The sequence below is a fragment of the Podarcis muralis genome, chromosome 4 (genome assembly GCF_964188315.1).
Source record: "Podarcis muralis chromosome 4, rPodMur119.hap1.1, whole genome shotgun sequence".
NCBI classification, from domain to species: Eukaryota; Metazoa; Chordata; class Lepidosauria; order Squamata; family Lacertidae; genus Podarcis; species Podarcis muralis.
The window spans coordinates 74,941,918-74,964,192 of record NC_135658.1 but is presented as its reverse complement, the minus strand read 5'-3'; the positions used below and the strand labels follow the sequence as shown (position 1 = coordinate 74,964,192).

Here is a 22,275-nt window from a genome sequence, read left to right as displayed (position 1 = left end):
GAATAAGCTTGCAGAAACATATGTATCGTTTTGCATTTTAAAATGTGCACTGACTTAAATCACCTTGCATGCAGGAAATATGATAGATGCAAAGTGGACAAAAAAATCCTAAAGTTTGGCCAACTAATATTTCCTTCCTAATCCTGCAGCAGATGAAGCTCTCTACATCATCAGATTGAGGAGTGATAGGATGGCAGCTTGTCTGCATTGCCAGCCAGTGCTAAATCCTTCCCATTCACCTCTTGAGTGAACATGCCTAGACCTGCATGTAGGCCCACTTGAACAGAGCTTCAGTTTGCCAGTGTGGTGAATGGTTACCCAAATGGACAATTAGAGAAGATGAGGTGATATTTGAGGACAGACCACAACTCAGTGGTAGAGCATGTGTTTGAATGTAGAAGGTCCTTGGTTCAAGCTGTAGCATCTCCAATTTTTAAAAGAGCCAGCTAGCAGGTGATATGAAAGGCCTCTGCTTGAGAATGCAAAGAGCCACTGCCAGAGTAGACAGTACTAAGCTAGATGGACAAAATCTTACCTGATATAAAGTAGTTTTCTATTTTTCTACACAGGCAGCAACCATTTTAGGTGTGTCCAATTGATGTGCAATTGCCAGAGCACGGGTCCTTTTGGACCCAGAAGAGGGCATAACAGGGGCAGGGGCACTTATGTGCGCTCCGTTGATGCACACAGAGGCTGGGAACGGAACCCCGGTACAAAATGGTCGCCATCTGTACTTTTACACCCAAAGCCTGTGTTGGCCTTCCTCCTGGCTTTGTGGAACAATCTGTCTCCATTCCCCATCTTTCAGCGTTATAGTCTGTCTGAAGAACAATCTTGGTGAGAATCTTCACCTTTTAGCTTGTTGTATTTACCCCATCTTCAGATAAATTACCCTTTTGTTTTAGAGAGCGTGCTGTCCAAGAGCTTCGCCGCCAGAGTCTGGGAGCTCCATACCAATTAACTTCTACAATAAGGACATCATCACCTGAACGTTCTCGGCACCGGTCTTCTGACAAGTCTCTGGACAGATCTTCGGAATGGTGAGAACATTACCTTACTTAGTAGTGATATGAGATCTTAGCTCTGAAAGAATGCGCTTTTTATTCTGTTACATGTCCTGCACGGTTGTAGAGTTCAGGAACAAATTTGTTTGGGCATCAATATAAAGTCTTTTCTCCTCACTCATAAGATAATGGTTGTATTCACATGAACAAAGGCCACACACACCCCAGAAACCATGCTCTTGTTCATTATAGATGTTTCAAAGAAGTGTTTAGAAGTAAAATGGGAAGGAGTTATACTTCCTCACTCTTGACTTCCAGATTACCTGAGGGTGGAGATGCTAACTTTTCCTGTGGGGAGATAAGTATTCTGTTTTCCCCAAGTTCTGTACTGTCATCACTGATGTTTTCAGACAGTAACTGTTACTGATTTGTAGACCACCCTTGCTATGCCTACATTCATTCTTGAACCTTTGCTTCCAGGATTGAGCATGACTACCGTTGCCCCTTTCCTTAGTGCACGATGTATTGGTTGTTAAGCATGCAATAGGCCTGAGATGAGGAGTAGTGTAATGCTTGTTGATATCATAAAGGCACTGATGCCTTGTGACACCTGGGAAAGGTCATTTTCTTTCCCTGTGCAGTTCATAAGGGGTAAAAGCATTTGCAGTGTTCTCTACTATGTGAAACATTGGAGGTTCCCCCAAAAGTCTTCTCCCTTCCCCTCCTTCTCAGTTTTTTGACAGTATCTTTCCCATTCATATCAACTAGTCAGCTCAAGAGAGGAAGGCAGACGGATGAACTCGCAGATGTGTGTGACGTTAGTACGGAAGATACCCTAGAAGATAAAATCTGTTTGAAATGTCTTTCTTTGGGGATACAGCATTATACATATGAATAAAAGTGTTTATACAATCTAAAGTGCACATGGTTTCAATCCTTCATTTTTCACTAACAAGTCTCCCCACCGGTGTAATTTTGGTGCACATGAATCCAAGCCACCTCTACTTTAATCACATTGTCTTACACAGCTTATTTAATTTTACTCTCTAAAATTAATCACCTCTACTGTTCTTTTGGGGGTCATATGATGGCTACAAGGAAAAACGAGCCCATGTACCGGTAAATTGCACAGCCTGTGTAGAATTGACTATGTAAACTTCATGCTCAAGTTAGTAGGGATCAGTGTATAATAGCCAGTTGCCATGGTAGCCTTTAGAGCAGTTGAGATTGGCTGTCTGTGCCAAAGCTTCCTTATCATGTTTGTGCACAAAATTCCTGTTAATGTATTTTCACATTAGATGTGTATGTTTAAATAAAAGCAGCACTGTGCTCTTATAGAAGATTTAACAAGATGCCTCACTGTTCCTACTCTGTACCTAACCTTTAGCAGAAAAATTGTGCACATACTATAGGCCAGGGTATGGGGTTATCTTACCAGCTGAGTAGAGTTGGTTCTCTTTAACATGCCATACTAAAGTTAAAAGCACAGTGTTGCAACGTGCTTAGTATGGAAAAGAGGCAGGAGGAGTTACGAGGAACTGCAGGGGGGAAATGGCCATTTTAGAATTTGTATAAAACCAGAAATATATACAGTAGCATTAAGTTAACTCCATTCATATTATATATAAAGCAGAAGATGGGGGAGGGTCTTAATACACCAGTAAATTTCATGGGAGTGAGGCATTCAACATTCCCCCTTAGGGTTCCCCACACTTCATTAACTATCCCAGACACTTTTCTGTTGGTCCTGATACTGAAAGTGAGTCATTAACACAGAAAAGTGGCTGGAGGAACAGTTTACTTGAAGGATTATCTTATCCTATATGTGCCACTCGAATGTTTCATATTTTCTATTGAATATTTTGAATCATTTTATGTAAACAGTTTAAAGGTTGATAAATTAAACAGTATATAAATATTGTTAAATATACATTTGGGTTTGTGGGGATTGTTTTGTCAGAGCTTATTTTGATGATAAGTGAAGGAGCAGGCTGAGAACTACAATAGACTAAAAGTTCTTGTGAGATATTTTAAACAAATGAAGAAGTGAGCAATGAAAGAGGCTAGGTTTTGTAAGTGAATTGAGTTATGAATGCATGGTGATTTTTAGCATGATTGTTTTTTAAAAACAGTTTATTAAGGGCCTTATAATTGAAACCAAGGAAAATAACTTACTCATATTACTTGATTTGAGGGGCAACTGCCATTACGTACTGGATAATGTTAAACACCACAATTTTCCATCTTTTATAGGGATTCTATTTTGAAGAACTTCTAACTGAAGAAGATAATGAAAAAAAGTCTGATATCTATTATTAGAAATGCAAATACCAAATTGAACTCAGGTTTACTAAAATGATTGTTTTAATCCAGTTGATGGTGGATAAGGTTCAGAATACTTCTTAAAAGAAGGAGTGTGCACACACAAATATTTTATTTTAGCCACTGGAAAATAAGTTTTAATATGCTGTTTTATGCAACCAATATCCACTCTTAGTACATGAAACTGCAAAGAAATGTGAAGATGACTTCAGCTGCATGCTGTCAAAGAAACATTATTAAGGAACCTATCGCTGTAAAGATGAAAACAGAAAACAGTTTATCCTTTCTTTTATCTGTTGTAGCTTGATTGTATGCCTGCTAAGTTACGACACATTTTCACTTCAGGAGGAAAGACATTTTTAAGATGAATTATATTTAATATATGTGGTTTAATTTTGACTACAAATCTGATGTTAAATTAATTAGTGGCTTGGATCCTAACTTCCATTCTGTGGAGAGCATTCACATTCACTGAACAGAGCTCTACAACCTCCTTACAGAAAATCTGGTTCTGGAGATTGTGGGACCCTTAGGAAACGGGTCAGATATAGTATGGCAGGGCTGCAGATGGGGGGGGGGGGGAGTTTATGGCAATCACACACATCCCTTGGGTGAAGAGAAAAGTAACTTAGGATTCAGTCCAAACTATCAAAAAGCAATTTGTTTTTAAAGTTAAACAAACAACAATCTACTTATAGAAATAATAGTGTCAGCTCCTATTTCATATATATCCATTAACAGCGATGTGCTGGCTCTGTAGCTATATAACCCATTCTAAGCATTAAGTATTTTGGGGAGACAGCAGGTCTTCATCAGGCTGTAACTGGGTAACATGTTTAAATTCTGAATAATGTCACAGTGTCTAAAAAAGTGTATTTGTAATGGCCATTAAATATGTCATTTGTAAATAATAAAAACCCCGTTAACACTTGTTTTAATTTGCAGTTTACAAAAATACATACTGACAATAACACATACTCAGCTATGAAAATTACATTATTTAAAGTACAGCCATTGCAAATGGTATTTAACACTCTATAAAACATTAATTTAATAAGAATTTTTCAAATTTTTCCTTATTAGAAGCCACTTGTTTTATTAAAATGAAACACAATTCCTTATTCAGTGCAGCTGAAAAAGATAGTTTTCAGTAGTCCTTTCTTTTGTGTGCTAAGCCAATTTCTAATTATGTTTCATCTAAGTGCTTGTTTGTTTTTTTGAGATGATGGACATAAAACGATTAAGCCCTTTTCAGTATTGTTTCCATCTCCAAAAGCTTTACAGAACTTTAAATCCTAAAAATGTATTGAAACCTCCCTCACCCCATCATTTTAAAGCTACATATGCAAGTATGTGTAACAAGATGGATTTATAAACTTTATATAGAAATATATTAACTCTGAAAAACTTCCCCAGCAGCTTTATTATTCAACACATTTCATTCCTTCCTACCAGTTACGACTCAGGGGAAATTCAAATTTTAATTTTAATTGTAAAATGTTCCTTGCAAGCACATAACAAAGAAAAATTAAAGCTAGTGTTTATAGAATTGTAAGGGCATGCCCAAAGATTCCAGTTTGACCCCTCAATTCAAAAACCTATCTTTGTAGTACCACTTAAGCAACAAAATTGCTGTATCATAGTGCTTTTGAGATTCCTCCTGACTTTACTAAAATATTACCTTTCTAGACCCTATAGGTTTCCTGCTTCTCTGCAACTAATCTTACTTTGTAATATGTGAAACTGGAATCCTTGTTCTGAAATCGTCATCACTTTAAAGGGGGAAGGAAAAGGGAAGAGCCAAAAGATATCAAATAACTCCTTTCTAGAGAGGTAACAATTCTCACTCTTCTTGTAATCCTTTGGGTGAAGAACCAGTGAACTGAGAATTCATCATTCCTTGCTTCTTATTGATGATGTTTTCATTTATCAGATGTGTCGTATTCAAATCAGTGCTGAACCAATGGTTTCCTCCACTTCTGTTATTCTGAGCATTATATTACTTGCCTTTGCTTAATTCTCTGAATGTTATAAGAATGACATTTATTTATAAATTCATAAAATTTGGACACTGTTTGTAACAGACTTTATTGTATATACCTGTGCAAATGAATGCGTGAATCAAACCTAAGGTAAGATTCTCTGTTATCAAAACTTCACTCACCACTTTTTTATCAGCATAAAGGTGCCAGGTTTGAGACTAAATATGGGGGGGAAAACCTTTTTCCAAGAGTTAATATTTAGAAAGCAGAATATACAAAGGTCAATATGAGCAACTTGCAAGTATATGTATGATCAAGGTGTTAATTGCTATAATCCCCTCCCCGCAAACTAACTTCTCCCAATACTTCTTTGGCACAGAAAGAAGTGAATCAGATAGCATGTGTGTGCATACAAGAAAACTTGATTTGTGTATAGCTGTTTTTATTTAGTGTAATCATTACATTGGCATTTAAGTGCAACTAGTCCCCCCCCCCCCAAAAAAAAAAAACAGGTAGAAAAGTTTGCTGAACAGTATGGCATGATGACAACTACATTGTCTTCGGAGTCTTCCTGTGAAATAATAAATTCAATGTAATACTGGCCTGGTTCACACATAACAGGAAACCATGGTTTCTTACCATATGAACAAGCTGCAGTAAGCCTTGGACTTAAGTGCTACTCCTCTCTCAATATATTTTCAGATTCTGATTTGTTCTCACTGACAATTTTAAACAAACCACTTACCCAACTTTGGACAAAACGAGGCTGGAGAGGCTGCACAATTCTATGGGATAACTCATGGTTCATTCAGTATTACGTGTAAATCAGACCATGGGTCTTTTTCTGCAGGTTTACAATTCCCTGGTTTCTTTTAAAACAAATAAATAAATAGCACAACTCCCCAGTGTTGTTGTTTTAATTGGTGGGCGAAAGGTTTCTTGTTGAGTTCACAGAGTGCAATTTCTACAGTTGTATTATATGCAGTCTTACTGATGAACGTAATTATTGTACCAGTCTGAAACAATTAGTACACCCACTGAATCAACTGAGCCTTACAAATGCTACTATTAGACCACATCACTTGATAACTAAAAGCTTTTCAAAACTGATTACTTAGTTGGGAATATAAAGGTGAAACAAACAAAGGTAAACAAACTATTGTCTTCTTTATGTAATTGCGTGGGTGTGGTTAACATGGTATAGGAAAGCTTGTTCTTTCCCACATGGTGCAGCTAAGAAAACAGTGAGTGTATCAGTCACTGCACATTGTTCTCTAACCTTCCCCCCCTGCTCAAATTCAGAAACAAACCTGAGCTGTGCAGATTTGTATTAGAAATCTGGCCACCATTCTGCATCCTCCTCAGTGCCTTGGACCTAGTGTTCTTCGGGAGAATTGGGGGTCTGGAAAGGAATAGAGGCAACAAGCAACAACACAGTGCAGAATATTCAGAAGGGAAATCGCCAAAGCTGTCCTTTTCTTTTTCAAACTGCAAATAGGGGAATCATATTTTAAATTAGTCCACTCACTATAAAACAGTGGTTCCCAACCTTTTTTGGGCCATGCCCCACCTAAGCATCTTTAAAATCCTGATGCCACCCCCGTGACATTTAATTCTTATTCAAAAAGTGAACTCCATGTGGAGGAAGCCTAAAAGGCTATTCACTGTTAATAACTCATTCTCTAATTGACCCCCTTAAAAATCAAATTGCCCCCCCGTGGGGTGTGTTGCCCACATTGGGAATCACGGCTATAAAACAAACACAAACACATTTGTTTTATTTGAGATGTGTGTTTTCAGAATCCACACTATTCCTGTGACTGTCATTGGTTTTGTTTTTCATAATTTCTAAACGTTATATTGTTCATAACCTGCCCTGGGACCTGGTGAAGGGCAAGTGGTGTTGGTGTTGATGATGATTTTAACAACAAACACCACCACTACCACCTTAAGAGGAATATCTCTTCTCGGAGGTAAGATGTAGGGCACACAGATAATGAAAATCTCCCCTCCCAGTCTGAATGTGACCACCTCAGTATACACTTTATTCTGCAAGACTTGCTCAAATAAAATATTTTTTCCATTTTTTATTTTCGTAGATGATGTGTCTATGCAAATTAAGTGTTTAATTTCACAAACTGATTTGATGAACCTATAAAGCCCCACGTTTGTTGCCAAATGTGTTCACTAGACATAGCTATATTGTTAGAAGAATAATTCTCTATTGTCAGTAGAATTATATATGAGAGAAATATGATGGTATTTTAACAACTACAATTTAGGGTGATAACCAAATATGTTTTATAATTCACTATATATCCCAAACCTGACAGTAATAGTCCAAATTAAATATATCCAGTCACTCATATCCTAACATTAGGCAAACTCACTACAGTAGTTAAGATAAAATGTGAGGGCATCTATGTGCCATCTGCATACTCGGAGTAGACCTGCTGAAATTAGTAAAGAACTTAAATCCATTTATTAAAATTGATATACCCTGAGTATGACTAACACTGAATATCAAAGAATTTTCATTTGAGGATCTTTGGCAGTTAAACAGGACATCTCTTAACACTTTTCTAAGACTTTTGTTTGTGTGGAACTTTCAACTTGTTTTCCTTTGCCTGAAACAGAATTCCCACATCCGGCTGCTTTGATCAGCGTCGTCACCAGGTAAATAAAGCTCTTACTGCACACGGAAATGGAATTTTCCTTTTTTCAGAACTGTTCTACGATTCCACACTCAACTTTAATCTTCTTTGGACACTGCTCTCTCTGCCGCGCATTAAGTCCCAGCTCAAAATCCTGGTTGGCTGAATTAGAAATACTCGGGAGTAGCAGGACGGACCTCTGCCGTTTAATAAGTATTTTCTTCTTCTTCCAAAAGACAGAGTAACCGTCGCTTGCTCTTGCAGCGAAAAGCGTGACTGCAAAGTAGCAAGTTGATGGGGATGAACCATTTCTTATGCCAGGACAAACATGTTAGCTTCTGAGGTGGCAAGTCGTTGTCTTCCCATTTCTTTTCAAGTCGATTTTATTCATGTTTAGGTCAGCAGAACTATACCACCAAGAACATCGCAACGTATTGGTGGTCATCACAACATCCTACAAGAATAAAAGTTGTGCAACTCGGGTTAAGGGAAGATAAACCTCCCGTATTGCTTTTGACCTGAAAACTACCCACACGCAGCTCAGGTAAAGCACCTGTTCGCTGGCTGGGTTCATATTCCAAAAACCACTGTATTCGGTGGCGGCGGTGGGAATTCCTTTGAACCGAAACGTGGTCGAAGAACCTGACAAACGGAGGTTGCCACCCGAGGACATGGGAGCAAACTTAACGGGACTTGCTTCCGAGTAGACCGTGGAGCCAAGTGACCAACTAGACCCTCCCGCCAAACGAGAGGCGCGGCGGGCAGCTGGAGCCGAGTCCCAGCTTTCCCAGCGCTTTATCCGCTTTCTTGGGGCTTTTCCTGCCATGGGCGGCAACGCAGGGAGAAGGAGGAGGAGCGGCGAGGCCAGGTTGCGTTGCCTTGCAGGGTCGGTCCCAGGGCAGGCGGGGCTGCTTAAAGCGAGCCTCGGGCACGCTCGCTCCCTTCCCGGCTCTAGCCAGAGCCAATGAGCCGCTCCTCGAGCGCCTGGCTCGCCTCGCTGGCAGCGCCGCCCGGGGCAACACACTCCGCCTCCTCAAGGTGCCTGGGAGGCTCCCTTCCCGCCTCCAGTCGCAGCCGGTTCGCCCGCTGACTGGAGAGACCCCGCGTTGCTGGCGTGCGTGTGAAGCAGCAAGGTGGGTGGGTGTAGGCGACCCTGGAGGGCCGGGCAGCGTTGCAGTTCAGGGAGTTAGTTGCTAAGGGCGAGTTTCCGCGGAGTTGCAAGCCGCGCACCTGCCTGGCGCGCCGTTCACCTTTCAGCGCCGCCATAGGCGAGCAGGCCAGGAGTTTTTAAACCTCCTCGGCTTCCTCTTCCGCGCGGCCCAGTCCTCTCCGCGTTTAGTTCAGTCAGTAAGGACTTAACTTTCAGGTAAGTGCTGGGACCTGCTTTCCTGCAACCTGCGCTATTCTTAGCTGTGAATGGACTCTGGGATAACAGCCCTGTGAGAGCACCATAGGATGCTTCCTCATCCTCTTGCCAGAAATGGAAACGGGTTTTTCGTTTGTATGCTTGAGATCCCTTAGCCTGGGTTAGTTATCCTGGAACTACCTTCTTGTGTTCACTGTCTGAGTGGTTAAATAATAATAATAATAATAATAATAATAATTATATGTACCTTGCCCATCTGACTGGGTTGCCCCAACCACTCTTGGTAGCTTCCAACATATATAAAAACATAACAATATATTATACATTTAAAGGTTTCCCTATACAGTTGGAAGGGACAATCCTCCTTTTCATTTCCAGCAAAAGATATGCAGGTCATAGTTTCCTTTTTGCCCTTTTCATTGTGTAGATGGAACCAAACACCAGTCATGGAAGATCATATCTCTCTGGGCTGGTTAAATAGTTTTCATTTTCATATAATAATAACCAGGGATTATTAGAACTTTAGTAGAAGGCTGTGAAGAAACATGCATGGAAGGGTGTTTCAACACCATGTTTTACTACTTCTGATCCATGTTGATTGTCAGTTCATCAGTAGTAACTAATCTGCATAAAAGTTACAATCCTATTCCTGTCAGAGTAAGTCCCACTGAATTCAATAGGGATTACTTTGAGGTAAATGTGTATAGGATTTCAGCCTAAGTGATAGTAAATACACATTCTGACTGTAACTGTTACTACGGATTAATCCCAAATAGAAGAGGAGGTGCCACCCTCATCCTTATTGATGGAGCTGGTCCACTTTTGCATGTAGCACAAGAAAGATGAAAAACCTTTACACCTTGACCCTAAGCAAGTCCCACTATATGTATGCTATCATGAAAAGCTCCTCCATGTATTCATAAGAATGAAATCCTAGCCCTGCTTAATCTGGGAGTAGGCCTCACTGAACTCAGTAGGGCCTATTTCTGGAGACCATGCTGTTTATGTATTTTAAAGTTTGCAACTCTAATAGCAGTTCCATTTATGTAAATCTCTCACTGAGTATTTTGGAAGCTGCCTCCTTTTCCCTGTCGATGTGTAAGGTTTTGGTGTAGGTGGATGCTCACGTTCTTTAAACAAGTCAACATTCTGTTATCATTTCAGTTTACATTTTTCATCACAGTATTTCATTCCTTGAACTCTTGTTCCCTAAACTCTTGTACCAGAACAAAACATCAAAACATTTTAAGCTGATAGTATAGAGCACCCAAGATACCGACAAAGCTTAAGATTTCAATTGCTCTAGTTTCCATGCAGGTTAACCCATCTGTATGTGCAAAGAAATGCTTATGTAGATCTGATTCCTCCGCAGAATAAAATGGGGTCAATTCATTTGTGTATTGCACTGTGTTATTTACATAGCACATGTGTGGCTAAATGTGTGTGCCATGGGATACTCAGTGAATACAGTCAACTCCTGATTTGTGCAGGAGTTGAGTTTTGAGTCATCGTCCATCCCCTTTTCCGGCCATGTCTGGGTTGCCACGATGTGCGCGGTCACACGTCAGTTGGTCATTGTAAATCGGTCATTGCCCATGCATGCCAAATTCATATAAGAAGTGGACCTTAGAGTTCATTTGATACAATTAATATGTAACTGGACAGCTTTATTTGGTATGTTATGCATGGGCATAGCCAGGATTTTTTTAAAGAGGGAGCATGCTTTATATTAGGAGGGGCAGAACTGAGTTATCTGTGACACAATTGGTCAGTTAAGTATTTTCATTTACTTACTTGATTGGTGGTGGGCAGCTGCCCCCCTAGCTATGCCCATGATGTTATGGATTATCAAATTTGCACTGTATTCAAGCATTCATTAAATTAGGAGTGGGGAATCTGTGACCTCCAGCTGTTGTTGGACTCCAACTCCCATCAGTGCCAGCCAACATAGTCAGTAGGTGGGAAGGATGGGAGCTATAGTCCAGCAAGAACTCGAGGTTCACAGGTTCCCCATCCCCACATTATACTTAAGCAAGATGTGCATAAGACTAAGTTGTACAAAAGTGTTAAAATGTTTTGGATTTGATTTATTTTAACTTATTGAGGCCTGAATGTAATATACATTCGAAAGCTAAATCTCCATATACAGAATTATCCTCCTAAGGTTCAGCACTTCTTAGCAAGTGGTGTCTTTGCTTATGAGTTGCAGTGCAAAGTTATGTGTTATATGTTTTCTATTGCATAGATTGTGAACAAAGTAATCCACAGATGTTCTGAGGAAATATAATGATGCAATTCAATTGCCCTATCCAAATATTTATCTCACAACTCATTGGGTTGCAGATTGTTTCCACTTATAACCACCTGAAATCTCCAACTTGTTTTGCATTTATGCAAATTCTCGAGTAGAACTCTCAATCAGCAGTTTTCACAGGGCAAAGATTAGGAGAAAAAACAGGACATTCTTATATTTGTTTGCCTTCTAGCTGTGTAATCATTGAAGAAAAGACGGCATGGTAGGCTTATCATGGGAGGGGGGAAAGTACTTTTATCCTGATCTGGCACAGAAACAGGAATGTTGCTTCCTTGTTTTGCTGGCAGATTAGTTTTTTACAGTGTCTTGTTTTAAGCACAAACTATCAGCACAATTCAAAGTGCTGGTGCTGACCTTTAAAGCCCTAAATGGCCTTGGTCCAGTATCCCTGAAGGAGTGTCTCCACCCCCATCGTTCTGCCTGGACACTGAGGTTCAGTGCCGAGGGCCTTCTGGCGGTTCCCTCGCTGCAAGAAGCCAAGTTACAGGGAACCAGGCAGAGGGCCTTCTCAGTAGTGGCACCCGCCCTGTGGAACGCCCTCCCACCAGATGTCAAAGAGAAAAACAACTACAAGGCTTTTAGAAGAGATCTGAAGGCAGCCCTGTTTAGTGAAGCTTTTAATGTTTAATAGACTATTGTAATATTCTGTTAAAAGCCGCCCAGAGTGGCTGGGGAAACCCAGCCAGATGGGCGGGGTACAAATAATAAATTATTATTATTATTAGTTGATTTCTTTGTAAAGAGAAATATTTTTCAAATGAATTGATCTTTCTCAGAGGCTCTTCTGTAATTTCTATTTTTTCCCTTTTGGTTTATACTGATTGTTTACACCTGGGCTTCTTTGTATGTTTATATATATTTCTTAGTTTCTGGATAAAAATATTCAGTGAGCAAATATAATAGCTTAACAACATTTTTCAATACAAACACACACCGAGATAACACAATTGCAGCTCTGAACATATCCACTGACATAAAGGCGTAAGTAATTTCATAGGCTAAAACATACATCCAGCGGACAGAGATTAAAATCCTTTTAGTACTAAATTAATTGCAACATTAAAACAATATAATCCTAAAATATTGGGTGAATAGTAGAGGCTTTCCTTAGTTCTGGGGGTTGGACTAGATGACCCTTGGGGTCCCTTCCAACTATACAGTTCTATGATTCTATACTATCTGTTGGTGCTAGGCAGACTTCTTGGGGTAAAGAGGGGGGGGCATTCTGTACCTGAATTGTCTTGATGCTGCAAGATAATTCAGAGACGGATTCACTTAGCACTTTGGAGTACAGGACTGATCAAGAGAATAATGAACCTCCAATTATTAGATATTTCTTGAATAGCATAATTAGGGAATGCAACCTCATGCTGAGGTGGTTCTTTGAATCGGGGAGAGAATGACTGGGAATTGACCACTCTGTGTTTTCTTCTGGCATGTTTTGTGCTCATCTGAGAATGGCAATTTGAATAGTAGTTAAGTGACACTCCAAATACGAAACATTCCTTGATAACTTGCTGTAGTTTCAGCAGTTTTTATCTTTTTTTAAATCTAGATCTGCTCCCGTTCACAGATTAGCAACAATAAAATAAAACAGCTCAGATGTGCTCCAGTTCTCCTAAAATGTCACCTCACAGCAAACTTCTCTAAAGGGAAAGTGACTGTCCAGACAAGTTGAGACTTTGCCTAGCTGCCTCTTGCCATACTGGAGTTCAAAATTACGTAGTGTCAAAACCAAGGAGAGGCTGCTTCACGGTGGGGCAGGGGAACTTAGCGTGCTGTGTCATAGGGAACATTTGCTATTATTTGTTATACACATTAAAGCACCTAATGTTTTCTGTGTTCTGTACAGATACTAAAAGATAAGGCTATCTGTAACCTGCAATAGGAAAGGAATGGTGGAGGGGGCAGGTTCACCTTCAGTGGCTGATGGAAGGGGCCATGGCTGAGCTCCCATTTGCCATGATGCGCTTCCTGGTATGCAGTAATGAGTGCAGGCTCCCAGTGGCTCTTGGTCTCTCTGCAGGTGACAGAGGCCCCAGTGTTCCTCCCTTCAGCAAGGTAACTGGCAGTTGGAGCAGAGTGCATGTTGCCTACCTTTGACTAAGACAGGCTATATGGCCAACTTTTCATATAATTGTAGAGTTGGAAGGGACCCAAGGGTCATCTAGTCCAACCCCCTGCAATGCAGGAATCTCAGCTGAAACATCCATGACAGATGGCCATCCAGCTCTGCTTAAAAACTTCTAATGAAGGGGAGTCCACAACCTTTCTATAGAGATGACTGATCATACAAATCTGTAGCACTCTCATGATGTAGTTTTTGGCTTACGGGTTCAGTATAGAAGCAAGATTGATATCTCAGTTAGGTCTCAGAATTGCCCATTGAATACTGCAGAACTGGGTTCGCTCAAGGGACTCATTTACTTAAGGGGCAAAGTCATTCCATGCATGTCCTTTGTTTTAAGCTTATGTGTTACCTTTAACTGGAGACATTTCAGAACGACCTAAAAAAATTAAAAATCAAATAACCTTCTTTTCTCCTTGCGTGGAGGAACAAGACGTACATAAGTTAATAGCTTACTTACCACTAACTTGCCTTTGGATTGCAAACACTTCCAATGAGATTTCCTTCTGTTTCATTGTAAGTAGGAGATAAAAAGGTTCAAATAATCACCCTGATACAGTAGCTCTATGCTTTTTTGCCACTTCAAATAAACTAATATAACAATGTAAACCTGCATGATCAGCTTACTAAGCTTGAAGATTTGTGAAGCTGTTTTAACTGTTTATAAATGAATTGTCCTCCTTTTTTCAGGGGAGAGTAAGTTTGAATAAATAAATATTATTTATTTATTTAAAGTGTTTTAAGCTGTTTCTAATGCTGTGCCTTTACAAAGTGATATGCAGAGGAGTGAGAGACAAAGTACAATTAGTCACAGCAGAACAGATGTGCAGATTAATGTGAGAAATTGCTGTGATGACACAAACTATTTATGGCATGACAAGAGATGTTGCTTCTGTTGTGACCACAATCCAGATAAACTGGAATTCTTTCATAATAAATCAACTTAGATGCCTCAGCATCACGGGGAAATAGGTAACATACTTGTGTTCAGGGGTAGCCTATTGAGTTGACGTTGGAAAATCCAATGGAAAGCGTCCCAAGGACCAGGGCCATCTTTAGCAGATGCAGCGCCGGGGTGCAAATATCCACCCTTCACCCCCAAATTATCACGGATGGGGGGGCGCCAGCCATGGGGAGGGGCGCAATTCTCCCCCATGCCGCTGCGGGAGAGCAATCCCCGCAGAGGCTTGGGAGGGAAGCTGCGTGCCCGCCAGCCATATGGTTGACGGGGCGCAGCTGGCGGGTGTGCAGGGAAAGGGGAAGTCGGAAACAATTAAATATCTGGGGATATGGATATCAGCAAAGAACTTAAACATTTTGTGGGATAACTATGTTAAAATCTGGAAAGAAATAAAAAAAAGATGTTGGAAAATGGACTAGAATGAACCTTTCTTTGTTAGGAAGAAAACCTTTCTTTTGTTAGGCAGTCAAAATGAATGTTTTGCCCAATATGATCTTTTTATTTCAAACACTGCCAGTGATAAATAGCCCAAACAGTGGAAGAAAAACTTGACAAACTTGATTTGGCGGGGGGGGGGGGAGAACTCCAAATTAAGTTTAAAATCTGACAGATGTAAGGGCTTTGCGCTTCTGAAGACTTTCAGGCTCAGGAGTGAAAGAAGTGAGCTTATTCACAGGAATGCATACTGACCAGGTGAGCAGCTGCATCCCTCAATAAATTATATACGCCATCTACCCAGGACTAAGTGCCCCCCCCCTTAACCTTTCCCCTGAAGTGCCTTCAGAATTATCATAGAAGCACAAGGCTTCAGGTCATAAGCATAGCCCTTTAAGCCATGAATGCTATCTGCTGATTGGTGAAATGTGGGCCTGTTTTCACATGCAAAATTGTTTCTCTTGTATAGCTCATGATTGGAGAAAGTTTGTCTGCTACACTTGAGCATGCAAGGATCTAGTCTAATTGAGCCCTATATCTGAACAGAGATTTTGGGTGCAAATATATGAGACCTGAAGAAATCTGTCATGTAAAAAAACAGCCACACGGATGAGAATTAGACCAGGGCTCATTTGTTTTTATCTTTTTGTCTCAGTGCAAATGCATTACAGTATTATATAATTTTGCTTATGAACTATTGGTATGGAATTCAGAGGATAGTTTAGACATTTTTCAGGGCCATGTCATAGAAGAATGGGTGTAGTAGGGGAAAAACATTGGAAAAATAATTGTGTCGCTGCAGATTTATTTGCATCCATGAGACTGATTTGAACTCTGTACTAGGGTTTCTCCCAATACCATATTATTTTTGAACTCTGCTTTCATTATGGCTTTTTGTGTATGATTATTTTATATTGTGTCTTTTTTAAATTCTTGTAAGTCACTTTTGTACCTTTTAGATTAAAAACCTGGGATATAAATCATAACAAACTGTCCCAGGTGTGGCTTCTAAATTTATGTTTTTGTGGAAAGTATGTGAGAAAGGATGGGTATAATTATTTTCTCCATAACACTTAGTAATTGAGTTATCAAGAAACCCTATTTCTGTCTCACTATCTCCATGAATAATTCAATACGTTGCACTGTTTGCATTGGATAAATTACAGTTACTCTGTCTGTAAAAAAACACACATGATTATCTGCTTTTATGAGGAACCCTTTTCTCATTTTAGTGAGAAGAAGTGTATTCTATTAAATTTCAGTTTAAGATCTTCCCTATTATAGCACTAGAATGATGGAATCTTTTAATCAGGCAGCTTGTCTTTGGCAGCTTTTCAGTGCTATTCTTGTGGCAATTGAGAGGCTATTCTTTATTTCCAAGTCTGAATAACAATGGGCTAGAGCGAAAATGGTGGTGTTGCTTGGTTACATTTCATCGCTTGGGAATCAATGCTCCACATGGCTGGATCCAAACTCCAAGGAGATTTCTCAATAATTTATTAGTGATATGTGAGTGAGTAATGTCATATCTTAATTACTGTAGAAGTATCGTTCCAATTCACTGTGCCAATAAAAGGGTGAGTTTCCCTGTAAAAGTGTCTGTTTTGGTTCAATGTCGCTTTTTCACTTGCCTGACATAGTTTTACTTGTTCACACTTTGGAGCTCCAAGTTTTAATGATACTTTTCTTCGGTTGAGGATTCAGGGCTGACATGTGCTATGTAATATATTACTTTAGCACTTGTTGAAAGAATGTAATTCACATCGGACTCCAACACTAAGGTTTTCTGCTCAGCTATCTGAACTTCTGAGGCCGTAGAAAGAACTAGGATTACAGTGGTACCTCGGGTTAAGTACTTAATTCATTCCGGAGGTCCATTCTTAACCTGAAGTACCACTTTAGCTAATGGGGCCTCCTGCTGCCGCCGCGCCGCTGGAGCATGATTTCTGTTCTCATCCTGAAGCAAAGTTCTTAACCCGAGGTACTATTTCTGGGTTAGTGGAGTCTGTAACCTGAAGCCTATGTAACCTGAAGCGTATGTAGCCCGAGGTACCACTCTATAATGTTGTGTCAAGACATGTGCAAGCAGAAACATCAGAATTGATGAAAAGAAGAAGTCGTTTTAGCAGAGTGTGTGTGTGTGTGTGTGTGTGTGTGTGTGTGTGTAAGAGAGAGAGAGAGAAGCACCATGATGATGGACTGTATAGTCTCTGTATCATTTCAAGGAATTTCTTGTGTTCTTTCTTCATTTGAATTCCACAGATTCTAGGATATATACCGTATTTTTTGCTCTATAAGACTCACTTTTTCCCTCCTAAATAGTAAGGGGAAATGTGTGTGCGTCTTATGGAGCGAATGCAGGCTGCGCAGCTATCGCTGAAGCCAGAACAGCAAGAGGGATTGCTGCTTTCACTGTGCACCAATCCCTCTTGCTGTTCTGGCTTCTGAGATTCAGAATATTTTTTTTCTTGTTTTCCTTCTCCAAAAACTAGGTGCGTCTTGTGGTCTGGTGTGTCTTATAGAGCGAAAAATACGGTACTTGTTTCTAAGCAAGTGAGTTTGACGGTCTAGTTGCAATGCTCTTATTTTAAAATCTGTTCAATTAAAAGTTAATTGAGCAAGTTCAAAGTTAATAAGTGCACTCTGATACTACATCCAAACCAGGGATCGTGGTTTGTTTTGCTCCAAACACACCAAAATGATAACCCAAGGTTCTTGACTTTCTGATCATGATTTCTTTCCCTAAAAGTAGGTGGCTGGTGTGATTGGCAAATTTCAGACATTACAGTAAACTGTAGTTAATGGTTTGCTATACATGAGCCAATGTGTTTAGGATGGGGGTCAGCAGGTACAAATCCCTGTGTAAAATCTGCCCCCCGCCCTTGCCAATACAGAAGCAAAAGAAGGGCAGAGAGGGAGAGGCATTTCTGAAATTATTTGGGTACCAACAGGGGCAAAGGAAGGCATCGTGACACCTGGGGCGGGCGTCATGACGTAGGGCGCATGTGCGGCGTCGCTACATACGACGCATGCACCGTACATAGCAACATTGCACATGAGCTGTATAGCAGTTTGCTGCCAGCGCCACTCTAGCACCATACGGACGGTGCCGGGATCCCTCCGGCGCTGCTACAGCCACGGGCAGAGGATCCTGGTGCTGGCGGCAAACGGTGTATGGGCGTCATCGCTATGCACAGTGCATGCATGCGATGCCACACATGTGCTGTACTTAGTGGTTTGCTGCTAGCGCCAGGATCCTCTGCTCATGGCTACAGCCGCTAACGGAGGATCCTCCCAAGGCAGCTGTGGCGGCGCGATGGCTGCTCGTGCCGCCCCCCATGCCTCCCCGTTGCGACGTCACTGGGTACTAACAAGTAACTTTGGGTAGCCTTTTTCACAGATTAGCCTTCCATCAAAAGCAGTTGCTGATGACAGATTTAGGGGAAAGGCAAACAAAAACAATAAAACTGTTAAAAAAAATAAGTGCAAACATTTAATCCTAGTGGAATTTCCCCCTAATTTAGTTCTTTTTCAAATTGACAAAACAAATCCCTGCATGACACCCATTGTTTTTTCTTTGCACAAAGCCTGTTATTAAGTTTGTAATTTCGTTTTGAGGCTCCTACGTTATTTTTCAGGATATGTGCAAGGGTTTATATATCCTTTATTTCCAAGGAACTGGGAAGACTGTATAAGCTTCCTGGGCAACATCCTCTACTCTAAGAATTCAGGTCAGGAACTCCCTCCCTGTTTCTTAGCAACTCATAGTGGTGCTTTCTCCTTTGACTGTGAAATCATTCAGAGGCAGAAACCAGGATCATTTGCAGGGCCCAAGGCAATATTGTGCATACACTTGAGACAGCACAGTAGCATAGCATGACGTCTGACTTTCTGAAAAGGCTGTGCCTCTTAGCTGTGCCTCTTAACTTGAATGGACTCAACATTACGGTACTTTGGAACCCTTTCCTGTGAACTTGAAAGTACCAGCCTTTTGCTTTTATTCCTCCTCAGTTGATTGGCAAGGTGAGGGATTTGTCTCTAAATGCTTGTAGCCCTTCATGTTTTACTGAATCTTACTTATGCAGGTAAGCAGTTGGAGAGAAAGTGCTGCTATTGATTTAACTGTAGGATAACTTTGTAATGTGTTAATGGATTTCTTGTTTACGCAGGCAAATAACACTGAGTGGTGCAAACATTGTTCTGTTGTATTTAGTTTCATCAGGTGGTCCGTCACTTTTGCTTGTTGCATCCATAGTGCAGAAAGCAACCTTCATTCTGGTTATAGGATATGTTTAGTGAAAAATAGCTAGCGTTCAGTGCTAAGCAGTTTTCATTCCCTCCACAGGAAGTGTTACATTGGGAGTTACAACAGTATATTTGGTGTTTTGCAATTCTGTAATTATTTGCTCCAGTGATCGACATGAACTTCTGTTCTTTTAAGAATACTTTGAATTAACTGCTTTTCAGCTTCATCTAGCTCATTTACTTTATGATTAATGGAATACAGACTGTTCTTACGTTTGCTCTTTTTTTTAGTTTACAAGTATTTAATAATTGCCAAAAATGTATTAAATACAGCCTTAAAACTTTTGTTGTTGATATCCAAAATGAATGCTCATCTAGATGATTAGTCCTGTAACACCCTCAAACTACTTTAGCCTTTGCAGGATGGTTTCATAAGGGAAAGTAGTGTGGTAGATAGCCCACTGGTAGTAGAATGACATTTCTGCGAGTTTTTAGCTTTGCCAAGTTAGGAGAAGAGCGTTCCTCACTACGGGGAAAATTGCAAGCTTGTGCACTTATCTGCTAGAGAGAATGAGTATGTTGTGAGCACAGAATATGAGAAAGAAAAGGGAAAAGTTTTCTTTAAACTGCTGTATGATCATACGTATACTTTTTGGTCCTAAGGTGGAAAGGGGTCAACCTCTGAAGGGGTACACACCCACGCACCCCAGAGTGGATTCGGTTGGCTTTTGTACTGCATGTCAAGGTCAACGGTGCCCACAACACCTTCTCTCTGCTTGTGTGGATGGCTGTCATGGAGATGAACATCAGCCTGTTTGTTTAACCCCTCATTAATATGTATTGACCTAGTCCTTTCATCTATGCATATTTTTATTGTTAAATTGTTTAAAGAAATTTCATAAGAAGCGAGTCATAGTGAGAATGAAATAAATTAAATGATTCTAACTCTGCTCTTCAGCCAAAAAGACTTGCAGAACACTTATGGGGGGGGGGGGGCTCAAGTCCATGGTCCGAATTCGGCTTGCCAAGCCGTTTTGGACAAACCATGGCCACTTTCCCCCACGTGCTGTGACAAAAAGGAAGATTAACAGCGAGCACTCGCTGCACAGCAATGGGGAAAAGGTGCAGCATTTTAAAAGCACAACCTTTTGATGCAAATAATAATCGGAAACACAGATTCTTCCTTTGAGTTACCAGTTTGAATTCAAGCTGGAGATGCAAAAGATCTCACTCTGCAGGCGCTTGCTTGCAAGCACCGCTCAGTGGTTTTAGCAAGCCCTGCTGAGATACCTTGCACCATGGAGTTCCTTAGTGCCAGTGATCCTTGCTCAAACCAAAGCAAGACTTCTGCAAGCCAGGTGATTGATGGGCAGTATCATGCTGCTGCTGCTGTAGTAGTAGTTCTCTTTGGAAGAGGACCTGGAGTCCAGGCTCTCTGACTGGGGGGATCCCCTCCCCTCCCCTACCCCTACCCTCAGGAAGACAAGAACTGTGAGGCAGAGATGAGAGTACCTAAAGAGCGCCAGCTCATGAAGTTGTATGATGGGGCAATGACTAAACACAGCAGTAAGGGATGAGACGGAGCTGTGGTCTAAACCACTGAGCCTCTTGGGCTTGCCAATCACAAGGTCAGCAGTTCGAATCTGCACGACGGGGTGAGCTCCCATTGCTTTGTCCCAGCTCCTGCCAACCTAGCAGTTCGAAAGCATACCAGTGTGAGTATATAAATAGATACTGCTGTGGCAGGAAGGTAAATGGTGTTTCTGTGTGCTCTGGCTTCTGTCATGGTGTCCCATTGCTCCAGAAACAGTTTAGTCATGCTGGCCACATGACCCAGAAAGCTGTCTGTGGACAAACGCCAGCTCCCTCAGCCTGAAAGCGAGATGAGTGCCGCAACCCCATAGTCACCTTTGACTGGACTTAACTGTCCAGGGGTCCTTTACCTTTTTACCTTTAAATACCGCAGTGTCTGTCTGAGAGCCAGGCTCTCCTCAGTAGCAGGCTGCTTGTGAGGCGGGCTGCTTTTCATGAGTAGACCTGAGCCTTATTAGCCCAGATGACTGGCAGCTGTGCAGGCAGATGGTGGGGCTCAAAGAAGATCTTGTATAAAAGTTAACAGTCTCTGCTGAAGAGTTGCTGGATCGATGCCTGTTCATCAGCTTCGGCAGCCACCTTGATCTTCGTACTGAATTTCCCTGATCCTGAATTGTGTCTTGTCTTGTCTTGACCTGACTTACCTCTTACTGCTGTGGGCCCTGACCTTGGACCCGGGGTATCGCTTTCTGCTTTGAACCTTGGCTGTGGATTGTGACCTAACCTTTTGCACCTAGATACACCCTGTGGAAAACACCCGCAACCTGGTGCCACGGGGGGTTCTGGAAAGAGGGCAGGTGGGGTGGCCCCGCCCACTTGTTGAAGTGGTGCACAGGGACTGGGGAATTGCAAGAGCCACCCTGCTAAGCAGATCCTATTCCCTACCCCTGGTTTACAGCATTCAGTGAGGTTGTCCCTGTCTTCAGGATTAGCATCTTTGCCATCAGGGTTACAGCCTAACAGAAATGGCACAAAAGGAAAAAAGGATTAGGAGGGAGGATGAAAGAAAGAAAAAGCAAAGTCAGGGATTTCTTCTTAATTACAACGTTCTTATAAGTGTTCTTTTTAGAAGGGAGTGGCAAAGCAAGATCGCTGCAGCTTCTCCTCCTTTTGCTGATAGATGGGCCAGGTTGCTCTCTCCCTTGCCCTGATCTTCTTTCTCAGAGTCGTTATTTTATGTGCAGCAACTTTTGCTCAGGTACGTTGAGGAGAAGGAATGACTGTTCAACTAGCTTAAGACCATTATATAGCTATGCACCCTGTCTTTTGTG

The 22,275-nt window shown here is 41.1% G+C and overlaps 2 protein-coding genes across 13 annotated transcripts in view; both read left to right on the top strand.

Annotated features, from left to right (window-relative positions):
• The window catches only part of TSGA10 (testis specific 10), a 41,243-nt gene extending 35,442 nt beyond the window's left edge, over positions 1-5,801 (top strand). For 8 of the 9 annotated variants that reach the window (XM_077927589.1, XM_028727871.2, XM_028727876.2 and 5 more), the window contains 2 exons: positions 906-1,040; positions 1,773-2,114. In XM_077927589.1, coding sequence (XP_077783715.1) covers positions 906-1,040; positions 1,773-1,902 — 265 coding nt within the window. In that variant the 3' untranslated portion in view covers positions 1,903-2,114. Of the gene's footprint in view, positions 1-905; positions 1,041-1,772; positions 2,115-3,257 lie in introns of those variants that run through there. The other variant, XM_028727872.2, reaches the window with a different exon arrangement.
• Positions 5,802-8,980: 3,179 nt separating this feature from the next.
• CRACDL (CRACD like) overlaps positions 8,981-22,275 on the top strand; it is a 54,202-nt gene continuing 40,907 nt past the window's right edge. For 2 of the 4 annotated variants that reach the window (XM_028727862.2, XM_077927586.1), the window contains exon 1: positions 9,104-9,328. The gene's annotated coding sequence lies outside the window, so the exon portion shown is untranslated. The other 2 variants (XM_077927587.1, XM_028727863.2) reach the window with 2 other exon arrangements.